At 48.8% G+C, this 24,254-nt stretch overlaps 2 protein-coding genes and 1 long non-coding RNA gene across 5 annotated transcripts in view; 1 reads left to right on the forward strand and 2 right to left on the reverse strand.

Moving 5' to 3' along the window:
• Positions 1-431: 431 nt before the first annotated feature.
• Positions 432-5,041, reverse strand: ZFP36L2 (ZFP36 ring finger protein like 2). The gene is made up of 2 exons (XM_084901506.1): positions 4,663-5,041; positions 432-4,017 (listed from the first exon to the last, which is right to left on the reverse strand). The coding sequence occupies exons 1-2, from the start codon at positions 4,711-4,713 to the stop codon at positions 2,491-2,493; spliced, it is 1,578 nt and encodes a 525-aa protein (XP_084757632.1). The 5' UTR covers positions 4,714-5,041; the 3' UTR covers positions 432-2,490.
• A 2,365-nt stretch (positions 5,042-7,406) lies between these two features.
• The window catches only part of THADA (THADA armadillo repeat containing), a 279,146-nt gene continuing 262,298 nt past the window's right edge, over positions 7,407-24,254 (reverse strand). For all 3 annotated transcript variants that reach the window (XM_084901467.1, XM_084901468.1, XM_084901466.1), the window contains exons 37-38: positions 10,898-11,067; positions 7,407-9,867 (exon numbers count right to left, since the gene is read on the reverse strand). In XM_084901467.1, coding sequence (XP_084757593.1) covers positions 9,472-9,867; positions 10,898-11,067 — 566 coding nt within the window. In that variant the 3' untranslated portion in view covers positions 7,407-9,471. The remainder of the gene's footprint in view (positions 9,868-10,897; positions 11,068-24,254) is intronic.
• Positions 11,566-13,526, forward strand: LOC311631434. Its single transcript, XR_014796586.1, has 3 exons — positions 11,566-11,682; positions 12,047-12,262; positions 12,718-13,526. It is a non-coding gene; the product is annotated as an uncharacterized lncRNA (long non-coding RNA).

Here is a 24,254-nt window from a genome sequence, read left to right on the forward strand (position 1 = left end):
AACCCCTCCAACACCTCCAGTTTAGCACTTACAGGGCCTGCAGCCCACAGCCTGGCAAGACTGTCCTCTCCCCACAGTTCAGTTCCCTGGGCGTCCCAGCAGAAAAAAAAAAAAAAATCCTCAGCTGCCATTGCAGACACGTGATCCATTTGATGACTCACAGGCAGGCCACGCCCCTCCAGGCCTCCCAGCCAGGTCTCTCCACCAGCAACACTGGGATGCACCTTATTACCAAGGGGAACAGCTAACTATCCAAATAATTACTTTTTCAGCTTAAGAATTTACTATATAAAATATGGAGGGGCAGACTCTGCTAGCTCTCTAAATCCTAGCCCCCAACCCCTCGGAGACCTGGGCCAGGCCTAACAAAATGATGGGAAGCTATAGTCCCATTTAAAAAAAAAAAAAAAAAAAGCTACCTTACACGTGAATACCTTTTTTTCCCAAAAATTTTATTGGGGGGAAAACTACAAAACATTTACAGTACAATGTTTACAGTCACAATCTGTAGTGAGCTGATTCCCCAAAGTATATTACAACTCAAGTTGACTTTTGTTACATTCAAATACCTACTTCTGTGTCAAAGTAGTCCCGAGTATATAACATAACATAGTGCTCCAACTGTACCTACGTACATACAAACTACAGCTACTGCTCATTCACCCGCTGTCTAGGAAAACAAAAGCATTCCTGCCTTTCTACAATGGGAAGAAAAATAGTACAAGTTTTGGAATTTTCTGTAATCAAACAAGGCATATTCATGTAATAACATACTATTATTTTAGCACTAAGAGGTGGCCTCTTCACTTTATCTATGTAAAAAAAGTGGTAAAAAAATCTTTTCCTGTTGTGCAGTTGAACCCATCCTACATTCAAATTCTCTCAAGCACTAAATAGACAAAAAAAATACTTATTTGGTTGAGGAAGATTTAAGGCTAGTTCTGGCCCTTCCAAAGGCACTGTGAGACTACCCCCCATTATTGCTACATGTCTGTATACGCAGAATTATGTCACAGTAGAACTGGTGGAATAAGCAAACAGAAACATCTTTTGCTAGGTTATAAAGTTGGAATGAGAAAAGCAGGCCACATTTCAACCTGACTGCTAAGTATGTGGTCACTTTTTTCTTTATCGTTGGATGGGCTACAACCATTATACATTCTAAGAAAACTCTCAAACTACTTCCACAGCATGTAGATTTCTGTAAAGAAATCTGATTCAATCTTTCAGAGATTTACGTAAACAAGTAAAGAAATTAATGAAATAAATATTACATACAATTTCTTAAATTAAGATTTTTTTTACTCATTTACAATAAAATAACCATGTGAAGTTACAAAAGTCATATATTACTGTGAAAACAACATACACTCCACATTTTGCCGATTAATAATGGCAATCATAATTTAACATAATAAAAGAATATATATCTATTGCTTTCCATCATACCTGATAAATACAGTATGAACAAAATTTTCAATGTATACTTTTCACAAGATAATAAATAAGTTAAATAGGTTTTTTTTTTTTTCATATTGAGTTGTGGTGCAGTGGTGCGAATCAACTCAAAAAAAACAGCTAAAAATTCAGCAGTTATTCCCCAACAACTACAACACTACGCTCTGCCCAAGGCTTCCAGAGAGAGCAGACAAAATGGTTCTAACTTAAACATCCACTAAGTTAAGTGGTAGCAATGAAACCAGTATTAAACTTTGGAATGCAAGGTTTTCTTTTTTTTTTTTTTCCAGGCACACATAACTCGGTTAAAATACAAACACATGAACCTATGGAGCCTACTATCAAGGCATGTTCTTGGCGAAGTATTACATTTTAGAAGCTTACACGGTTTAACAAGGTGGTGGCTCAGCTGGTTTGTTTACACTGGTCTGAGACACACACAATAAGGAACTTCTTTCAAGACAGGAGTTCCCACATCTGGACTGTAACTAATGCTTTTCAAGTGAGGATATGGAATGGTGTGGTTGGTAGCTGCTGGTGCTGGGTTGATTTTTTTTTCCCATCCTAAAGTCCCAAACTCATCTGAGACCTGAAAACGTTTAAGTGTTTGGTTTTTGTTTTTGTTTGTTCTTATTCGCATCACAACTGCCCAGGTTGTGAATATTTTGTTCATCCATACAAAAGAAGTTCGTTGGCTGTTTTTGTTTTTTTTCCTTTTCTCAACAAGAATGAAACTTGGTAATAATAAAAATAATAATAGAAAAAACAAAACGAGAGGGAACCGAAAAGGGGAGGGAGGGGTGTGGAGGCTCCTCTCCTGGCACACAAGTTCGAGTCCAAGTGCTCGGTCCAGCCTTGCAGTCTGCACGTGGCCTTGTTCACTCCCCCACTTCTCGTGTCCCACCCTGCCCCCCCCAAATAAAAGCTCGGTCGAGATGGCGGGGGGGGGGGTGCACTCTCCTCTCCAACAACACCCCCAGAACCGCAATCTCCCCCTTCCTCCTCCTCCTTCCTCACTGGCGCCCCCTTGCCTCAGTCGTCGGAGATGGAGAGGCGGCTGAAGATGGGCAGGCGGCGGCCGGGGTCCAGGCTGGGGGACTCGGAGCCGCTGAGGCTGCCGGAGCTCAGGGAGCCGCTCAGGTAGCTGTCGCGGTCCGACAGCGAGTCCGGGGGGCTCGGGGGCGCATCGAACACAGGCGACTCGGACAGGCGGCGCGGCAGCTGGTAGCTGAAGGGCGGCGAGGGCGGCGCGGCGGCGGGCAGGGGCGCGCTGGGCGGCTGCGCGGGGGGCACCAGGCCCGGCTGCTGCTGCTGCTGCTGGGAGCGGTAGTAGGCGGCGGCGGCCACGGCGGCGAAGTTGTGGGTCTGGATGGCGAGCGGCGTGATGAGGCTGGTGAGCTCCGGGCCGAAGGCGAAGGCGTTGTTGGCGCAGGAGGCGGCCGAGCAGGCGGCGCACGGGGCGCCGGGGGCCAGCAGGTCTTCGGCGCCGCCCGTACCGTAGAGGAGCGCGGCCGCCGCCGCCGCTGCAGCCGCCGTGGCGGAGGAGGCACAGCACGTCGGGGCGCCCGAGGGCGTGGAGGCCGCGGAGGTGGAGGAGGAGCAGGAGGACGCGGACGAGGAGCAGGAGGAGGAGGAGGCCGAGGAGCAGGAGGGCAGCGGCGGCGGCGGCGTGCGGGACGTGGGGCTGTCGAGCAGCAGCAGCTGCGACGACTCCAGGCCCCCGCTGCCGCCGCCGCCGGGAGGCTGGTGGTGGTGGCCCGACGGGAAGCCCGAGAAGCTGAGGCTGTGGTGCAGCTTGGGCCGCGGCTCCCGGGGGAAGCCCAGGGCCAGCGCGTCGCCGCCAACGCGGGCACCGAAGGCGCGCAGGTCCCCCCCGGAGGAGGCGCCGCCGCCGCCGCCGCCCCCCGAGGGCGCGGGCCGCCGCTCGTCCGCGTTGTGGATGAAGTGGCAGCGCGGCCCGTAGGGGCAGAAGCCGATGGTGTGGAAGGTGCGGCACAGCTCCGTCTTGTACTTGGGGTGGCGGGTCAGGCTGCGCAGCTCGTGGAAGCCGTGGGCGAACTGGCACTTCTCGCCGTACTTGCACGTGCCGCTCTCCTCGAAGGGCCGGCACAGCTCCGTCTTGTAGCGCGTGGAGTTGATCTGGGAGCCCCCGCCGCCGCCGCCGCCCTTCTGCTGCTGCTGCTGCTGCAGGTGCAGGAGGTGCTGGCTGCGCTCGCCGTTCTCGCTGAACGAGCGGTCCCGGAATTTGTTCTCCTTGTTGAGCAGCGCGGTGCCGCCGCCGCCCGCCGACGGCTCCTTGAGGCTGCTGCTGCTGTAGGGGGCAGCCGGGCTCCCCGCCACCCCGCCGCCGCCGCCGCTGGGCGCGCCCGGGAACTTGGGCGAGCAGCTGCCCGGGCTGGGCCCCGCGGGGTGGGCGAGCGCGTGCAGGTTGCTGGCCGAGTGCCGTCGGAGGAAGCCCGGCGTGAAGGCCGCGCTGGGGGCGGCGGCGGCCACGGGCGTGCCCACCGCCTTCTTGTCCAGCATGTTGTTCAGATGGAGGTTGGCCAGGGATTTCTCCGTCTGCCGAAAGGGAGAGCGGGGAAGGGGTTAAAAAAAAAAAGAGTTGGGGCGACGGGCAGAGTTAAGGGAGAGCGGGGAAAGGGGTAAAAAGAAGGGTCCAGGAGGGAAGAGTTGGGGCGAGGGGCAGAGTTTTAACTGCCAGGCTTCTGATTGTGCTTTTTTTTTTTTTCTCTTTGCGGATTTCGACTCGGCCCCCAGCCCTCCACCCCAAAAAAGTCCGCGCTGGTAGGAGCCGGGCTCCCACTTCACGCCGTGCTGCTGGGTTGCGACCTGGGATCCTCGGCCCGTGGGCCGCTGGCTCGGGCGGCGCAGACTCGGCCCGGGAAGCCCCGGGCAGCGTGGCCGCGGCCGGTCGGTCAGCCGGGAAGACACTAAACAGCTACAGCCGCTTCCCCCTCCTGCCCGGCCTCCCTCCCCGCTCCTTCTCCCTGCCCGGGAGGCACCCACCAGCACGAACGACTACTACAACAAACTTGGGTTTGTTTGTTTTTTCTCCCTAACCCCCCAAAAAAGTCAACGTGGGGAGGGGCTCCCCCCAAAAAAGGCCGAGGACAGAAAAGAAAGTCTGAAAAAAAAACACTCCAAGGGCTTCCTGCTTGCTGCTTTGCCCGCCTTCTTCTCTCCTTTGCTCCAAGCCCCGTGTACCTTGCACAAGAAGTCGATGTCGTAGAAGGCGGGCAGAAGTGTGGTCGACATGTTTCTGGATCCTGTAAGGGTCCGGGCTGCAGGCTGGGAGGAGGTCCGGAGGAGCCTTCGGCGCGGCGGCACTGCCGGACCGGAGGAGCCACGACGGATAACGGGAGAGGGGCGGGGGAGGGACCCGAAGTTGGCGGGGAGCGAGGGAGGAGGGAGAGGGGGGAGCAGCGTGGACGCGTCGGAGGGTGCCCCGGGGAGTGCGGCGTGGGGGGAAAAGAAGGAGAAGCCAAGAGCGCTGCTCCTCCGCGCCCCGGGGTGCCAAGCCCGCCCGCCCCCCCCCAGCGCGGAGCCGGCGGCAGCTCGCGGACTGCTGGAACTCGGGGGCAGCCGCGCTCGCGCCCTATATAGCCGGCCGCGCGCCGGGGGAGGGGACGGGCTCGCCCCGCTGGGGTCTCCAGGCAACAGGCTGCCCGCCTGCCCGCGGACGTCAGGTGCCTTCCCGGCCTCCCATTGGCCGCCGCCAATTTTTTTTCTTGCTCGGGGCGGGGCGAAGCCTGGGGGCGGGGCCCCCGCCGGCCCGCGGTGGCCCGGGAGCTCGGCCTGGCTGGGTGCTGCGGGTGCTGCTGCTGCTGTTGCTGGGCGGTGGGGGGGGGACGCGGCTTCCCTCCTGGGGGGCCGCACGGTGGAAAAGCCCCAGCACGTCTCACGTGGCTGGCGTCGTCTTGCAGTCCTGGACGTGTCTTTCCCCGCCCGATCCTGCCAGGCGGAATGGCGTTTGATTTTAACTCCCACCCAGGGGTTCAATAGGGAACGCGCGGGAATTGCAAAATGCAAGAATACCGCAACTGTCGGCGCGGCCCGGCTGGTTTGCGAAGGGTGCTGTGCTGTGGCCGGGGGACCAGGGTTGGGGGGGGGGAGGGCATGTTGGGGTGTGGGCTCAGGGCTCAAGCCTGGTGGGTGGAGGCTTCGCCCCGGCTGCACGTGGAGGCCCGGTGGGGGTGGGGCGGCAGCGGCCACGCGGGCGGCAGTCTCGCCGCCGGGAGGAGCCCGGGCCGCTTGCCCCGCCCCGCTCCCCGCCCAGGCTGCAGTAAACAGGGCCGGCCTGGACGCCCGGGCCGGGCAGAGTGTCTGAGGACAAGGCGCTGGCTTTGCTAATCACATCACAAGACCTTGAGCCTGGGCCAAAGTCGCGGAGTGGCGCGGGGCGTCCCGGGCGGAGGAGTCTCCTGCGAGGACGGGAGGAAAGGCAGGCAGAGCGGCGGAGGCATGGAGGCGGCTTCCCGCCACCCTGTGTGTCTCCTGGTCAGTCCGGCCTTTCCCAGCCCTCCCGGGGGTTGGGGTGTAGCTGCCGGCCAAGCTCCCCCGCCCGCCCGCCCGCAGCCTTGGCCTGGCGCACCCTCCAAGCCCTCCCTTGGCCACTGGGGGAGCCGCGCCCCGACTTAGCTCGTTGTGGGCCCCAGGCTCTGGCTAAAGCTGCCCGCGGCCAGGCAGGGCTGGGCACCGAGGGCTCGGATGATGGACTCGCCCCCATTTCATCTCGCCAGCTCCACACCCCTAAAGCGGGTGCCGGGGAAATGTTCTGCCTCCGGGTACGGGGCAGACACCCCCTCTAGCGCCCAGTGAGGCTAAAGCCGCGGACAGTCCCACTCGGGCAGATTAGAGTCTGCTGCAGGCCACTTGCCACTTCCTACCTATAATTATGCTGCCAAAAAGCTGGAGCTGGGCCCATGATTCTGCACACCTGGCAGCCTAGGCTGCAACTGGGCTTAAGTTGGAAGAGTCAGGGAAGAAAGCTCCCGGGCCCACACCCCCTTCCCGGATTGATATTATTTCGCATGTGTTCTGCCCTTATTTCCATTAGGTTGCTCATTTCCTCTCTCATCTAACCTGGAGGGGAAGGGCTCCTTCGAGTTCAGCTTGAATGCAGTACCCAGTGCTGCACGCCCTCTACACCTACCCAGGGAACTAGAGTCTGGGTAGGGCAAAAACTTAGGGCTTGAAGTTCAGAGCCTGCCCTTCCAAGCCATGTGGTTTTAGGCAAGTCACATGACATTTGTATACCAAGGACTCTTTGGTACTTGAGTTTTCTGGCGAAACTAAGATAATTCCTGCTTTACTTATTTCTCACCTTAGCCAAGGTGCAAATGAGTTGTTAAAGGTGTTTAAAAGATGAGTAAAGTCCATCCTAGTAATTAAAGCAAATTTACATAGCATAAAAAAAAAAAAACAGGAAGCCAGTCTCTGGTCTATGGCCAGATGTCTAGAGGTTTGCAGAATCATGAATGCAGAGATAGGGGCACCAAATCTTAAACTTGAGGATAGTGCCCTCAGAACAGGTGACCGCTTCATTCTTTTTTACATGTATACTAGAGGCCGGGTTGGTGCATGAAATCTGTGCGCAGGTAGGGTCCCTAGATCTGGCAGGTGATCAGGGCTGATTGGGGCCTTGCAGTTGCCAGCTGGGGCCTTCCTTCATTCCACCCCGCCCCCTGGTGGTCAGCACACATCATAGCAAGTGGTCAAACTCCCGAGGGGACACTTGGCATATTAGCATTTTACATATATAATCTTTATTCTTTAAAGTATTACATATGTTCCCCTTTCCCCCATTGACCTGGCGCCCCCCCCCCCCCCCCCCCGCCTTCCCCGCACTATTGTCTGTGGGTGACTATTTCATTCTTATGACTGACCCAGCCTTCCCTGGCCCCTAGATAGAGCTGGGCTGCTGCAGCTGACACTTCTAAAAACCTGGCTGTTCTGTTTTGTTCTTTATTGAAATGACCCCAAAGACAACAATTTGAGGGTGGCCCTGACAGTAGGGGATTCCAGAGTTTCCCTGGGAATCAGAAGAGTGTAGGATAGCCATTTCCCTAGCCACTGCTATTGGAGGTGAGCAACAGGACTTCAGACACAAGGCCAGTGACACATCTGTCCCCCCTGTCCTTCCAGGCTGTCCCTCCTGTCCACAGCCAACCAAGATCAAACCCAGGGTAATTCTGCCTAGTCCACAGCTATGTACACTTGGTAGAAGGATTCTGGAGATAACATATAAACATGCTATAGAGTACAGGTTTTGGTACAGAGTACCTGCTGGTATAAAACATTTTTATTATTACGCAACTGCTTGTATTTCATTTTAAATAAAGAAAAAAAAAAAAAGGAATGTGGACTTTGCTGGGGCCAGTTTCATAATATTCTACCATGGTTATCGGCACATCATGCCAACAATTCCCTGACTTCTCACCAGCCAGGCCTTCTCAGAACAAAAGAAATATTAGGTTGGCAACCTCCCATCAAGTGTGTGTGAGCCACACAGATGCCTAACCAGGAAATTAATTTAGGATCATACAAAAATTTTTTTTTTTTTTTTTTTTTTTTTTTTTTTTTTTTTAGCTGAATGGTGCAAAACAAGCAAAGGAATCTCCTATTCTCATTAAGACACACTAAGTCAACTTTTCTCCCTCTCTAAAGAGCCATTTTTTTCTATTTCTAGGGTGGCTGTATTTTTAATGTGAGGTGGTTTTCTTCAAAGAGAGACAAATTATATCTGAAATATAAGCCTTTCTGCAGTAGGAAATGATCATATCAAACTCTCCTCTAAACTGCCTCTTCAGACCCTCAGACATCAATAATATAATTCTAAGAGACTGCTCACCTGAAAAGTATTTTAAAATATTTACAGATCCTAAAAGCTGGGCCAGGTTTATATACATTGCTGAAATGGCCTTTTCAGATAACTAGGATGAAAAATGAATGTGGATGAGGCTATGACCCATGCCAGCTACGAATTTCAAGATAACTGCCCTAGGGTTACACTCACTCTGAAATAAATTGAAAATGGCAAGTCCATGAAAAACAGGACCAGCGGCAAAATGTATGCAAGAGTGACACCTGCTGGGTGTCTGAGGAAGAGGGCTGGGCTCGGAAACGCAGAAAACCCTTAGGCTTGCGAGATTCACTCACTGAAATGGATCAATGTTATTTTCTGGCTCCTAAATAAGAAGCCCTTTGTTATTGTCACTAAGAAAATGATGGTAAACAGTGTGGGCATCAAATATGCCATTTATCCCGGCTCTCCTTTCCCCGGGTTCCGTCTAACAGCCAAGAGGCTATGCTTTCACCGGGCGGCTGACTCAGGTAGCCCTAGCATTAGCAAAAACACCTTTTTCCTGGGCTAGGAGCTCTCAATGGCTCTTTTAATAATTAGAAGTGGCATGTGTAGGTCACTCAGGACTCACACATGCAGGCAATAAAGAAAACCCCTATTTGTATGAAGTTGATCCTTAATACTCTCAGGATCCATCCAACGTTTGGAGCATATTCCTGCTTTAGCCAAAATGGAATAAAGTTTAGAATTCTGACCAAATGGGCCATTTGCCAACAAATCCAGCTCCGACATCCAGCCAAAAAAAAAAAAAAAAAAGGGGGGGGGGCGGGGGAGGAATCATATGTCAAAACCCAATTCTATGCAGTCAATTCACAGAAGACGCAGGCCGGCTACGGCTGGACATTAGCGGTCCTGGAGGATGAAAAAGGCTAATTCAGACCCACAGGTGGCCTGCACCTGGGAACAGAGCAAATATTCACCGTGGTAGCCTCACTTCCTACAGTAGCTGCAATAAACCAGGCTGCCCTGAATGAGGGAACTGATGAAAAACTCCTCTGTAGAAAGACTGGACTCACAGAAGTCGGGGAGGTATGAAGGGCAAAAAAAAAAAAAAAAAAAAAAAAAAAAGTGAATTTATGTTCAGCAGGTTTACTGGGGACTAATCCACCCTCACCCCACCACACTAACCCTCACCCTTAAGTCTCCTTTCTTCAACAAGCCACTTCTGTTCCTGGAGGAGTTAACTGATTTGCTTCTGCTGGAGAGTCAGCAGCACTGGGAACCAGGGTGCCTTCCCCTTCCTTTCCTTCCAAAAAGGCCAGCAGCCTCAGGCAAGCCAAGGTCCTTTCCTCCTCGACGCGCAGTCTCGTGGACTCCACCGTCTTCAGGAACGCGGCGGGCGGGGGCAGCTCTCTGGAGAGCTGGGAAAGGCGGCGGCGCTGCTCTGATGCTGTCCTTCGAAGACGACAGAGCCTCTCGGGGCTGAGGGGACGCCGGCTGGACTTGGAGAGGAGATGGGAGAGGTTCTTGGAGAGGTATTTTACAAAGATCAGGGTCTCCGCCCAGAAGTTGATTTCTGCTTTTTCAAACAGGTAGTCTTCTTCCACCTAAGTGAAACGGAAAGCCAAAAGTTAACCTCACAGGGGATGCTGACAAACACAAGTCCAGATCAGAGTCCTGCCAGATGCAGAAGAGGCGGGTCCCCTCCCCCTCCCGGAGAGAGGGCCCACTCTGGCCTGTCAACACCAGCTACACACACCACTTGCAGCCTTGAAGGTCACCTTCTATTTTCACTCGTACTTCTCTACTGGAGAGGAATTTTTTTTTTTCTCTCCAGACTTAACATGACCTTTGATAAAGATGTGTTTGTGGTTCCAAGCCAAGATATTTTGGGGGCCTGGTGCTGAAAAGGGGACCTCAACATGGTGGGGGCGGGGGGTGGGCCCTGGACATAAAGGTGCGTCTAGAAATCAGAGAGGAGGGAGGAAGGGAACTCTTGGCAACAGAACAAAAGCAAACTACCCGACACGAGACACTACATAGTCTCTGAGTATGAAATTAAATTTTTATAATGTTGGGGATTTTCAAGGCCATCTTATCTTGTTTCTCAATTTCCCATCAACAGGCTGCTTTTGAACTCTCAGCCTGCTGGTGATGCCAAGAAGGCCATCTGAGTCAGATACTGTGGATGGGAAAGGAAGTTGTGAAGATGCTTTTGCTGCTTGTCTTAGTCCCTGGTTTTTCTGTACGTTGACTAGTCCCCCACCTGGATGGGGCTAATCGTTTTCTTCAGTCAGCAAATACCCTGGGAGGACCCCGATTCTCTGGAAATGTTTCACCTTCAGACCTCACCACATGGAGCCCCGGCGCCTCCACTGTTGACTGATACAATTCTCCATAATTCAACTCTCAACTTCTCTTTTAAGTCCTCTCTCCCCATAGACCAGAACCCCAAAAGCCAGCATGAGAGCTGCCCCAGCAGTTCCCCAGCAAGCTGCCAAGATCATTTGGAAAGTTTCTGAGTATCCAGAAGCATGTTTCAGCAGTCATGTTAGGCCGAGTTAGCCTGTAAGTGCTGTATCCTATGGGTTTAGGACTCTCCCATTTCACCTCCACTGCCCCAAGACCCAGGACTACCTGATGCTCGTTCTCCACACAGACCACGGGGTCATCACCCTCTCCCAACTGCCAGCCCAGCAGGACCGGGAGTGCAGGGACGAGCTCGTTCCACTGCTGGAGCAGGTCACACAGCACAACCAGGGCCAGATCCAGCGCGATGGAGGCATCCACCTGGCAGAAGGCAAATTCTGTGGAAACGAGAGAGGTGAGAATTGAGTGTGCTGCTCAGGGTCAACCCAGGGAGGCTCTGTGGGGATCTGGGAACATGAAGGGCCTCAGGCAACACCAATGCCACCAGACTGTCAGGGAAGCTGGTGGGATAGGCTCATTAAATATTGTTAACCCACTTCTGAGTCTTACTGTCTACAATGTGGATAGGAGCGAGCACATCTATAGAACTAGACATTTAGCTCCCCTTAGCCTGCCTAGTGTAACTGGAAGGTTATCAGGAAACTTCCCACCCAGTGTTCCTTCTGCAGGCCTGCCACAATGCCCAAATTCCATTGGTTCGCCCCTTTCTCCAGCAGCAAATCCCGCTGGGCACATACACAGAGCATCTCTAACATCTTAACAGGGAATCAGAGAACTTGTTCTTAAAAAGCCAGTGTGTGTGTGTGTGTGTGTGTGTGTGTGTGTGTGTGTGAAATGAGGATATTTTTCCATTGACTTTTGTTTGTTTTTTAGAGAGAGTGAAAAAAAAGAGGAAAAGACAGAAATGTCGATTTGAGAGAAATTCATTGATTGATTGCCTCCTGCATGAGCCTCAACTAGGGCCCAGGCCAGGGAAGGAGCCTGCAAACAAGGTATGTGCCCTTGACCAGAATCGAACCTAGGACCCTTCGGTCCCCAGGCTGTTGCTCTATCCACTGAGCCTAACTGGCTAAGACCAGACAATAAATATTTCAGACTGTCACAACTACTTAACTCTGCTGAAAGTAGCCATAGACAATATGTAAACACATGGTTGTAGCTGCGTTCCAATAAAACTTTATGTCCCAATAAAATTTGAATTTCATGTAATGTTCATGTCACAAAATATCCTCCTTTTGATTTCCCCCCAACCATCTAAAAATGCAAAAACTATCGTGTTACAGTTTACAAGCTGTACAACAGCAGGCTGTGGGCTGGGATTAGCTCAGATTTTGCTGCCCAGTCTTTGTCTTTCAGACACTCGTCTTCCTTGCTGGCTGGGTAAAGGCTGCTGAAAGAGGAAGTGGGTGCCTTGGGGGAACCATTGCTTACTTCACCATCTTGCCTGACCCAGTCCTAAATATGGGTCTGAAGGGAGGCTCGGGGTGTTGACACTTCCGCAAACAACCTCGCCACTTCTACCCCTAGCCTGGAAGAGATCTGAAACATGGGACTGGAACCCCACTCCACTCAGTAAGTGGTTAACTAGTATTATTGTTGATAACAGCAAACACTTTCCTTCTATTGAACCCTAACTGCTCCCACCACCATGAGGGAAGTATCCCTACTGAACAGATGAGGAAGCTCTGCGTCTAGTGGTTGGGTAAACCGGTCCAGTCCACACAGTCAGTGATGGTGGCACTGGGCCAAGCTGATCTGGGTGCACAGGCTGCCCCCTAACCTGCAGGGAGGCGATGGAGAAACACTCCCTGCACCCTATAGAGATGAAGTCAGGTTTTGTCACTTTTAGTCATTTAAAAAGCTCCCAGCTGAGGGCTGTATTTTGAGAAGAGGAGGGGAGGTAGAAGCTGTAAGTCCTTAGTATTGTGGCACCAGCATCAGGTCAGCTTATCCTGAAACCTTTCTAAAAGATCTGCCCTTTGACTCACCCCCCTTTCCCCACCCTTCCTTTTTATTGTCTCTTTAAGGCAAGGGCTGAAAGCCCCACAGGGAAGACAAAACTTTCATGTACCAGCAAAACCAGGGCCTGCAGCTCAGGCAACCCCACTAGTAGGTCCATCAAGGACACGTGCAGCTGACCAGAGATGCCACAAGGAAGGCCAGACTGCCACACCTGCCAGGACAGAGATCCTCCCTCCCGCACCATTTGGCCATGCATCATGCTTAGGAAGTGGCAGGAGAGGAATGAGAGTAACAGAGGCACAAGAGAATTGGTGCGTTAGCGGGAAGTGGATCCAGATGGAATTATAACCACCCAAACACCGACCCTGTAAGATGAGGAGGAAAGGGGAAGGAAAGCTGGGAAAGGGGTGGAGAGACAATTAGTTGGATTTAGGTCTCCTGTTCAAGGGGCCAGATTCATCCCATCACATTCCCTCTTTTACTACCAAGTCCTGGACTAAGACAACTCAGCCAGAACAGTCCAGATCCCCTTCACAAGGAGATTGAAGAGCAAGGAGAGAAAGTTTCTACCCAAATATGAAGGCCAGCCATGCTTTCATAGGCTCACTGGTCCTTCAAGGAAAAAAGAAAGCAAGTGACCAAGCAATAAGTGTGTCTGAAGAACCTGCTGTGTGTTCAGAACAGCCAAACAATTTAGAAAAATGTAACGAAACTGGAAGATTCACAATTTCATATTTTAAAACTTACAAAACTACAATTATCAAGACAGTGTGGTAATGACATAAGGACAGATATTACCTTACAACATATAAAGAAATTAACTCAACCTGTATCAAAGATTGAAATTTAAGAGGAAAAACTATAAAACTCATAGAAGAAAACATAGGAGTAAAGTTTTATGATCTTGTATTAAAAAAATGGTTTCTTAAATATGACAGTAAAAGTACAAGCAACAAAAGAAAAGTTAAACTTTATAAAAACTGAAAACTTTTGTGTTTCAATGAATAGCATTAAGAAAGTGAAAAGACAACTCATAGACTTGGAGAAAATATGTGCAAATCCGATATGTAACAAGGGAGTTGGATCTAGAATACACAATGAATTCTTAAAACCCAAAAATGAAAAGAAAAATAACCCAACTAAAACATGTGCAAGAGATCTTAATAGATGTTTCTCCAGAGAAGATATACAAATGACTAATAAGCACATGAAAAGATGCTTAGCATCATGAACCATCAGGAAAATGCAAGTCAAAACTACTGGGTTAGGTTTTGGAGAAGATGTGAAGAAACTGGAACTCTCATGCAGTGCTGGTAGAAATGTAAAATGGTGCACCCATTTTGGAAAAGTCTCAAGGTTTCTTCCACTCTTAGGAATACAACTCGGAGGAAAAAACACACACATGTTCAAAGAAAAACTTAAACATGAATGTTCAGAGCAGCATTGTTAATTGGAAATGATCAAAATATCTACCAACCAATGAATGAATAAATAAGATGTGTTACAGCCATACAAGGGAATATTTTTCAGCCATAAAGTAATGGGAGTACTTGTAAATGCTATAACACAGATGAGTCTTGAAAACATTATGTTAAGTGGAAGAAGTCAGATTCAAAAGACCACATATTGGACAATTTTACTTATATGAAATGTCCAGAATAGGCAAATCAGAGACAAAAAAACACACAAACTGATTAGTGGTTGCCAGGGGTTGCAGAATGGGGAAAATGAGGACTGTCTACTGATAGATATAGTGTTTCATTTTGGATTGATGAACATGTCCTGGAATTAGGTAGTGGTGAAGGCTTCATAACCTTGTGAATATATGGACATGTGTACATATGTACATTTGAATATCGTGTATTTTTATGGTATGTGAGTTACATCTGGGCTGGGGGCATGGAGAAGGCTGAAAAAAAAATGGCCTCCTAAAAGATATCCATGTCAAGTCCCTGGAACCTATGACATTACCTTACTTTGTAGGAACCTCTTTCACAGTCCGCGTGGAAAGAGTTCCAATACAGGGTTTGGGTTCTGGAGAAGGGCCGCACACAAATAAAGGGTCATGAGATTTGAAGAAATTCAATTTGAGGATATGGGGGACCAGGCGGTAGTCCCATTCTAGTGGGAGAACTACTCCTGCTCTGGCCCTGCCACGCCCTTTTATTGAGGCTTTGGGGAAAACATCTTAGGCAACATAAACAGAAATTTGCATGTAGCCCTTAGGCAGGAAATAACAGAAACTTATACAGGACAAACAAGGTGGAGGCTGCTTCAGCTAACAATATCTCAACTAAAGGGTGAGTGGTTAGAGCAATTAAGGTTGTTGACCAGCCTTCCTGGCTTCCTGTCAACATCTCTTTTTAGTGAAACTGATTTGTTTTCCAGCATTACTTGGGAAAGAGGTCTTTGCAGGTGTAAATAGCTGATGATATTGAGGTGAGGAGATAATCTTGTGTGATCTGATGGATTCTAAACGCCATCACAAATGTTTTAATAAGAGAGAGACAGAGGGAGGTTTGACACCAGACACACAGAGAAGGCGATGTGAAGACAAGGACAGAGGTTAGAGTGACAAAAGCAAAGAAATGCTGACAGCCTCCAGGAGCTGGGAGAGGCGGGACTGGATTGTTCCCCAGAGCCTCCAGAGGGAGGGTGGCTCTGCTGACACCTTAATTCCCTACTTCTGCCCTTCTCCCCCCCCCCCCCCACCCCCCACCAGCTGTCAGACAATACATTGCTGTTGTTTTAAACCATCAAGGTTGTGGCTGTTTGCTACAGCAGCCACAGGAAACTAATACAGGGGAAAATCTGCTAAAGTGTGTGCTGTTTCTTTTCAGACTGATGAGAATGTCCTAAAATGGATTGGGTTGATGGTTGCATAACTTTATGAATGAGCTAAAAACCATGGAATAGTACTCTTTAAATGGATGACTTATGTGGTATGTATATGGTATATCTCAGTAAAGCTGTTACCTATAATATAAAAGCATAATATGCTAATTAGGTGGGACGACCTTCTGGACTAAGCCACGGCACTATGGGGGCCAAGGCAGAGGCAGCCACTGCGGCTGTGGGGGCCGAGCCCCTTGCACGAATTTTGTGCAACGGGCCTCTAGTAATAAAGTAAAAATAAAACCCCACTATGTGCCCAAGTTCCTTCCAGTTCCTGGGATGAAGCCTGACCACAGTGCCTGCCTTGAAAAAGCTCAGTCTACCTGAACCTAGATAAACACACACACACACACACACACACACACACACACACACGTTCCTCCTAACGGATTTAGAAAAATGAATATAGACAACGTGAATGAAAATAAATAAGCAATTTATAAGAGTTAAAAGTATGAACTTTAATAAAAAAAAAAAAGAATTGGTTATCTTTCCTCTTTTTCAATCCTCTGACATGTTTTTTAAAAATCGATTTGAGAGAGAGACATCAATTTATTATTCCATATATTCATACATTCATTGGTTGATTCTTGCATGTGCCCTGACTGGGGATCAAACCCACAACCTTGGTATATTGGGACGATACTCTTATTAACTGAGCTACCCTGCTAAGGCAAAGTGTGCACTTCTTATTCAGTAGGGTCATACTTCACCAAAAAGGGGTCCATAAATTAAATGAAATTTAGCTGGTTGAATTACACCTCAAAGCTTATAAGAATACTTGCATTTTGTTCACTTCCAACCACACCAAAGATGAAGAAATGGATCCAAACAAATATTACCCTCAGGCAACAACGCCTTGAAAAAGACCTGGTTCTCCCAGGGGCTTTCGGCTTGGGGAGGTGGGGAGCAGCAACCACCAGCTGCTAAAAGTATCAGGGTACTGCAGTGACACCCAGTTTTGTGGCTCCCTCTCAAGCTCAGCAGGATGGAGTGAAGAATACGTGGGCTTCACCCTGGCAGTTCCAGCATAACAAGGCCTGTCCCTGGGGCCCTGGCATGTGAAGGGGCAACAGGTGAGGAATGAGCTGAGTCCAGACCACAGATGTTCTGAGCAACAGCGTCTGGGCCACACTTGGCATTCCCTCTGTTTAGCAGGGATTCCTTTGACCTGAACCGTGGTAGGCCTTTCCTGTGCAAGGCACAGAGTCAGCCCCTCCCTCCAAGTGAGCCCTGCCCTCTCCAGCACTTCCCCTGCACTCTGCCTGCTCCTAGGTGGCTCCACGGGCCTCCACCTGCACCTCTTCCTGTACGGTAAGTGCCTTGTGCTTTATTCCTCTTTACAGGGTCACTTACTCCAAAGCACTCTCCTGAAGGGGCCATGTAACCCTCTCTCCCCCTCTCCCTGACCCTGCCACGTGAGCTGTGAAGGCATCCTCATTGTACCCCACCTTTGACAGAGGCGGTGTACAGTGAGGATGACTACGAACATGACAGGAAACTAATACAGAGGAAAAAATGCTAAAGGGTGTGCTGTTTCTTTTCAGAGTGATGAGAATGTCCTAAAATGGATTGCGTTGATGGTTGCATAACTCTATGAATGTGCTAAAAATCATTGACTTGTACTCTTTAAATGGGTGACTTATGTGCTATGTGCTATATGGTATATCTCAGTAAAGCTGTTACCTATAATATAGAAGCATCATATGCTAATTAGACGGGATGACCTTCTGGACTAAGCCATGGGGGCACCTGGGCAACATGACACCCCATTTCCATCAGCCTCCTCTCCCCTGCCTGGGCAGCGTTCATTCAATGGGTCTGCGGACACATTCCACATTCCTCAGCGATGAGCTCGGATCCTGCAATTTCTCTTTCCCTTTCTTTGAAATCACTCCAGTTTTCTTTAGCTTATTTCCCTACTGGAACTTCTTTCTCTTTCTTACAGGGGGCTCTCAGCCTGAGCTTGAAGACTGACTAGCTCCTTTTGAGTTCTTCCTGAAGCTTCTCTGGCCCTCAGTGCCCCTACCCCTTTACTCCTCCTGGCCCCCCAACTCCCAAACTCACCCCTTTCAGCTTATTCAGGGCTTGGGGTGGGAGAGAGGAAGAAACCAAAAGACTGATTCATCTCAGCAGAGCTGTCATGGCCGCAAGGCGCTGAGCTCCCCGAGGACGCGCCCAGTCCAGGGGCAGGACACAGAGCAGAGCCTCAATGGGGGCTGCCCAGCTCCCCCCACACAGTGGTGGGATATAGAAGGTCATGGGCGCAGATGGTCCTGAAGTGTAACTGAACACTAGACATCTAAAATCATACAAGTCCAGGAAGATCACTTTTCTCTCCTGAGAGCTTTCACTACCACCATGCCCCAGCCTCACCCAGAATCCAGAAAGCCCCCCTCCTCACTCCCAGGCCTCTACAGCTCCAAACGGAGCACAACAGTCCATGGCATATAACCAGCAAACCAAGGTCTCTCCTCAACACACACAGTGATCTGAAGATGCATAAACAGTGCTCAAAACATTCAGTGCCTGTGATTTCACAGTTTCTGGGAAGTTTATATCTTGAAACAAAGTTCACTCCCAGGTTTTCCCGGCCTTTCCTATCTGTGACCAGCATTCTCCAGCATTCTCCCTGGAACTCATGTGCACCTTCGGAAGGCATCAGACACCACCTGTTGCCCCGCCCAGGGCCAAGCCTGGGGTGAGGGGAGGGCCAGGCCAGGCCACAGAAAACCTCCTTCAAAAACAGGCCAGGGAAGAGAAAACCATTCAGAGAAAACAGGGCAGTGAGGCTCCGGGTTCTTAGGCAGCTGGAGGGGAGAGAAGAGCCCACGCCCAGGGTGGTCTTACAGGAGCTGTAGGAAGGGCATCTTGGTGGTAGGGGTCCTGTACCGGAGGTGGGAGGGGGGATTAGGAGGAAGAGGAACTCTGAAAAGGAGCAGGTTGTTTTTGACCTTGAGGATGTTTTGATCCTGCCATGAATGTTACTGGTAAAAACAGTCAACATAAAAGTAAGCTGACAATGGCTAAATAACACACGATAACATTCACAGTAACTGACTGGAGCCGTCACTTTGTTAGTAACACTGAAAACTGCAAATAATGATCACAGCAGCAACAACTAGGGGGGTGTGCACATGAAAACTGACCGTCTGAAACTGGGGATGGTACAACTCTTCCTGATTAAAAGCTTTGATCAAAAATAAACTCTTCATTGTTCAATTTACACATATTTACTTAAGGAAATAAGGAAGCCCCAGCCCGGTGGCTTAGCTGGTTGGAGTGTCCTCCCATACACCAACAAGATTGTGGGTTCGATTCCCCATTAGTGCACATACCTAGGTTGCAGGTTTGATTTCCTGGTCAGGGCATGTACATGTACAGGAAGCAACCGATCCCTCTCTCTCTCTCTCTCTCTCTCTCTCTCTCTCTCTCTCTCTCTCTCTCCTCCCCCCCCCCCTTCCTTTCTCTCTAAACTCAATAAGCATATCCTCGGTGAGCATTAAAAAACAACACAAGAAACAAAAAAAGCAAAAATTCTTATTAAAAAAGAAAATAAGGGAGAAGATTCAAAATGGTTTAACTGATCGATATAGAGAATTGATCAAGGAATTAAATTGGTTTGATGGAGTTACATAGGAAAATGTTTCTGTTGTATGTGTGTGTTTTTTGTTTTGTTTTGTTTTAATTAATCTTAATCTGAGAGTATTTTCCCACTGATTTTTAGAGAAAGGGTAAGCGAGGTGGAGAGACAGAGAGAGAGAACATCAATGAGAGAGAGATACATCGATTGGTTGCCTCCTGCACACGCCCCAACCAGGGCTGGGGAATCAAGCCTGCAACCGAGGTACCTGCTCTTAACCAGATTGAACTCGGGACCCTTCAGTCCTCAGGCCGATGCTTTATCCACTGAGCCAAACCAGCTAGGGTAGGAAAATGTTTCTCGATGAACATCAGTTCGTATAATTCAGATTAAAAATTTATATTTAAATTTACATAGAATTTCTGAATTTGGTCCTCACTCAGGAAGTAGAAGTTGGCTTGCTTCCACAACCTTCCTGTCCCTAAACTCAGGGCCTCTCCCACCTGTTACCTGCCTCTGGTCATGTGCACAGGCTCTGGAGCTCCCTGGGCTCTCCGAAGCACTCTCCTCTGCTACTTCCTGCCCTTTCTTCTCAGTGGCATTTGTCCTTGCCCTCACCTCTGTACCCAGTTAGCTGCTCTGCCTTTCCATCCCCACTCACTCCCAGGTTTGCCCATACCAGCCTTCATTTAAGAACAATGGTAACCTAACCAGCCTCCGTGCTTCCCATCTTATCATCCTCCCCAAGCCATCCCTGTGGTCAGGGTGATCTTCTAAAGCCTCCTTAAAAGCCGCCAGTGGCTCCTCAAAGCCTGAATGTTCTAGGTCTTAGCATGAAAGGCTCGTTCTGCCTGGCTCCCTACGCCATTGTTACAGGAATAGGTGAGATCACGGCTCTCTTGTGTCACTTCTCCATCACTAGAGCATTGGCCATACCAGCCACATGTGTTAGGTTCACACCTTCCTTCATTCTGGGCAAGTGAGTTTCTTTCTCACTAAATTCTTCCCCTGCTTCACAACAATATTTTACAGGGGCCCCAAATCCTCTCAGCACCTCACCTCTTCTCCATTCTCCCCCTTTGCCCCCCATCAGACTGTCTTTCTTCTGATTATCAGCAGCTCTTTGGTAGCCTTATTCGCTTCCACAGCGACTCCTGGTTCCTCAACTTTATTCCTTCGGGTTCTTTCCAGATCGAGCATAATGAGGTCAAAGTGTCTTGGAGAGTAGGGATAGGGTGATATACGCCTACTATTCTTTGCCAGAGCACACTTAGAAGAATATCCATCGAGAAAAGACCTCTAGCCGAAACCGGTTTGGCTCAATGGATAGAGCGTTGGCCTGCGGACTGAAAGGTCCCGGGTTCGATTCCGGTCAAGGGCATGTGGTTGCGGGCACATACCCAGTAGGGGGTGTGCAAGAGGCAGCTGATTGATGATTCTCCCTCATTGATGTTTCTAACTCTCTATCCCTCTCTGTTCCTCTCTGTAAAAAATCAATAAAATATATTTATTTGTAATAATATGAAAAATAAAAACTTATTAAAAAAATAAAATAAAATAGAAACATCAAAAAAATAAATAAATAAATAAATAAATAAATAAAAGAAAAAGAAAAAAGAAAAGACCTCTAGTTCCTCAAAAAGTTAAACACAAAATTACCCTAGAATCCAGCCGTTCCACTCCTAGGTATAATATATACTCAGAAATGAAACCAGGTACTCAAATGACAGCTTTTACATGAATGTTCATAGCAGCACTATCCACAATAGCCAAAAGGTAGAAACAACTCAAATGTCCATCCATGGGTGAGTACATAAACAAAATATGATACATCCAAACAACAGAATTACTCAGGCATAAAGAGAAACAAAGTACTGATACATGCTACAACATGGATGAACCATATAAACCTTATACCTTGTAGAAAAGGCAGGCACAACAAGTCATATATGACTCACATAAAATATCCAGAGCAGGAAAATTCTTGAAGACAGAAAGCAGACTGGTGGTTGCCAGGGGCTAGGAGTAGGAAGATAGGGAGTGACCGCTTAATGAACATGGGCCGTGCGAGGAGGTAAGGGGGAGAGTGAAGGGTGGTGAAAATGCTCTGAAACCAGATGATGGTTGCATAACATTATGAATATACTAAGTGCTATCTAATCGTATACTTTATTTTTTAAAATATATTTTTGATTTCCGAGAGGAAGGGAGAGGGGGAGAAATACCAATGATGAGAGAGTATCACTGATCGGCTGCCTCCTGCATGCCCCCCAATTGGAGATCCAGCCCCCAACCTGGGCATGTGTCCTGACCGGGAATTAAACTATGACCTCCTGCTTCATAGGTTGATGCTCAACCACTGAACCATGCTGGCCGGCTGAATTATATACTTTAAAATGGTTTAGTTTTATGGTATGTGACTTCCACCTCAATAAAAAATAAAAATACAGAAAAGAAAGGAACTCTTTGGGGTGGAGTCAGAAAGTGTGCCAAGAACAGAGGCTGATGGGTAATTGAATTCTGTGTCCCTGAGGCTTTAAAGAAAGGGGGAGGGGATGGGTAAGAAGTGCCTCTTCAGTAAGTATGGTTCCCCGGGACACATCTTCCGAAGACTAAGCCTGAGCAGGGGTGCGGGGGGTGAAGAGATGAAGGTGTCCGTGAGGCTGGGCTCACAAGGACAAGGAGTTCAGGACTTGGAGGACTAGAAAGGTGACAAGCTTTAGGAGGGCAGACCTAACAGCCACTGTGGAGGGAGCCCTGGCTTGCCTGTATCTCATCACGTTCAGTAATAAAACAAGACATTTTCCATCTAAAAGCACCTGCAAGGTAAGGCTCATATGTAAGTGGACCCCGTGAAGAGTTTTAGGCGGAGTGGAGATCAGATCACAGAGCTGCAAGGAGAAATCTCTTTACCCAAATTACACAGACCCACTCATCTGGTTCCTATTTCATCGCCCGAGTCTGGTTTATAGTTGTGCTTTTTCATGAAAGCTTTTAAGCGAGGCTATTCCCTGACATCATGCAAAAAACATGTCCGAATTCAATTACATTGCAGAGCAGCGTGTTTGGAAGAGAATGCGGCCGCGAAGCCTGCCGGGGTCCTGTTTCCTTCCCATTACAGCCATTCGCCTGCTTTCTAACAGCAGAATCCCCCAACCCAGCTCTCCCGGCCCCTCTGTCTGGGAAATGCAGCCAGCACTGTGTCCCCCCAGGAGCGGAGATGTGGGCGGGCTGTCAGGGCGTGATGTCCAGCTAGGGCATGCCCGGCACCAGCGCTCAGTCCTGAGCCGGCTTGTCTGAGGCTGCACACCTACAATCAAGGAGAGGAAGCGGAGCCTCCTGCTATTGGCTTTCTCAGGAATCTACTCCAAAACCTCCTTTCCACTTCCTCCTCCACCCTCATGCCTCATTCGGACTTGCCTACAGGCTCGGGGAATGGTTTTTCTTAAAAGTTATTGTGAAAAACAGCTCTTTTCAATAGAAGTCTGTTCTATTGTGAGCACATTCCCCATATTTTTAATTTTTTCTCTGTTCCTTTCTCCTCCTGGCAGGAGCTGCCATACTCCTAAATTTCCAGTAGAGGCTGTTCTTTCTCTCCCTCAGCCTGACTTGGGTGTCCTGCCATTTCTAGACAATCTCTCCCCCTTGTCACTCAATAATATCCCTTCTTTTGAAGTCCATACTAACCCCCCTTCGACTCCTTTTAACCTTAGCTAGAGACTTGGCCTTTCTCATTGACAGACTTCCTGCCATCCCACGGGTGACTTCAGTACCCATGAAGATGTCTCTCCGGGTATCTGGTTTGACCATTCTTCAACCTCTTCAATTCCAATACTCTCCATCTCCAATTTCACTCTACTCCCAATAACCATGATGGCATCTGAGAATTTGTCATTATTTAGAATGATTTCAACTTCAAGGTCTCAAATTCCAAGCCTTTCCATCACTTTAAATGCACATCATCATTGCTAACATTTATTGAGCACTTACTATGTGCAAGCACTATCGTAAATTCTTAATGATATTCCTTAATAATAAGGAAGTGGGATTCAAATCACATAGTCTATACACTATGGTTCCTATATCATATGATCCCTCTAATAGCTCTAATGCAACGTGTTTTTTGGTTTTTTTTTAAATGTTTTTATTGATTTTTAGAAAGGAAGAAATAGAAACATCAACCAGCTACTTCCTGTACACATTCCCCCAACCTCCCAGGGATCAAGCCCATAACTTGGGGAGGTGCCCCCCAACTGGAATAGAACTGGTAACTTCTTCGTGTACGGGACTATGCTCAGCCATCTGAGACACAGGGCCTAGGCCCAACACAACCTTTTAACTTCCTATTTCTTCTACTGAGACTACTGAATCACTCTAATCCTGGCTATATCCTTGACCCTGACCCTTCTCATGGCTATTGCTTCTCTCTCTCTCTCTCTCTCTCTCTCTCTCTCTCTCTCTCTCTCTCTTCCCCCTCTCTCCATATCCCTGGGTCTGTAATGCTTTTCTTAGCCCCCTTCCTCCCCTCCCAGTCCCTTGGTCAACTTGACCCGCTACTAGGCTCAGCAGTATTCCATAACCACCTCTCCCCAAACCAACTGATCCCCTTTCAGCTACAGATTCTAGCTAGTTGAAGAGAGGCAGGATGCTGATTAGGCTCTCCATAAATTCATGCTATTTAATCTCAGCTGGCCTCTCACTGTCCCCTGGCAATTCTTTTCATTCATTTTTTTTTTGTCACTCCTAACTGAACTTCTATATAAACTATTCCAGCTTTCTTCCTGTCCATATATCCTACTCCCAAACCATTCCTTCTTACAGATAATCTTGTCTTCTACAAGGGACACTCAATATAAACTCCATCTTCTGTCCTCCCCACCTTCAGAATTTATCTAATGATTCTTTTAAAGCATTACCTTGAAGGCAGAGCAGGGTCTAGGAAATGTGGTTTTAGGACAAAGGAGCAAAGTCAATATTTACATGAGAGATAGCCCTGCAGAGGGAGGAGAGCCTAAAGACACATGGGAGAAAAGGGCATGGTGGGGGATAAAGTTCATGGAAATGGCATAGGTACTGCCCGAAGAATGTGGGGAGGTGAAGGAGCATTTTTTTTTTAGCTGAGTT

The sequence above is a fragment of the Pipistrellus hanaki genome, assembly GCF_964339955.1.
Source record: "Pipistrellus hanaki genome assembly, chromosome: 12".
Taxonomy (NCBI): Eukaryota; Metazoa; Chordata; class Mammalia; order Chiroptera; family Vespertilionidae; genus Pipistrellus; species Pipistrellus hanaki.

What these genes read in the sequence shown, in the direction of transcription:
- ZFP36L2 (XM_084901506.1), bottom strand. Translation starts at nt 4,713, where the DNA reads ATGTCGACCACACTTCTGCCCGCCTTCTACGACATCGACTTCTTGTGC. An exon ending in ACATCGACTTCTTGTGCAAG is followed by an intron (nt 4,018 to 4,662) that starts GTACACGGGGCT and finishes CCCTTTCGGCAG; the next exon opens with ACGGAGAAATCCCTGGCCAA.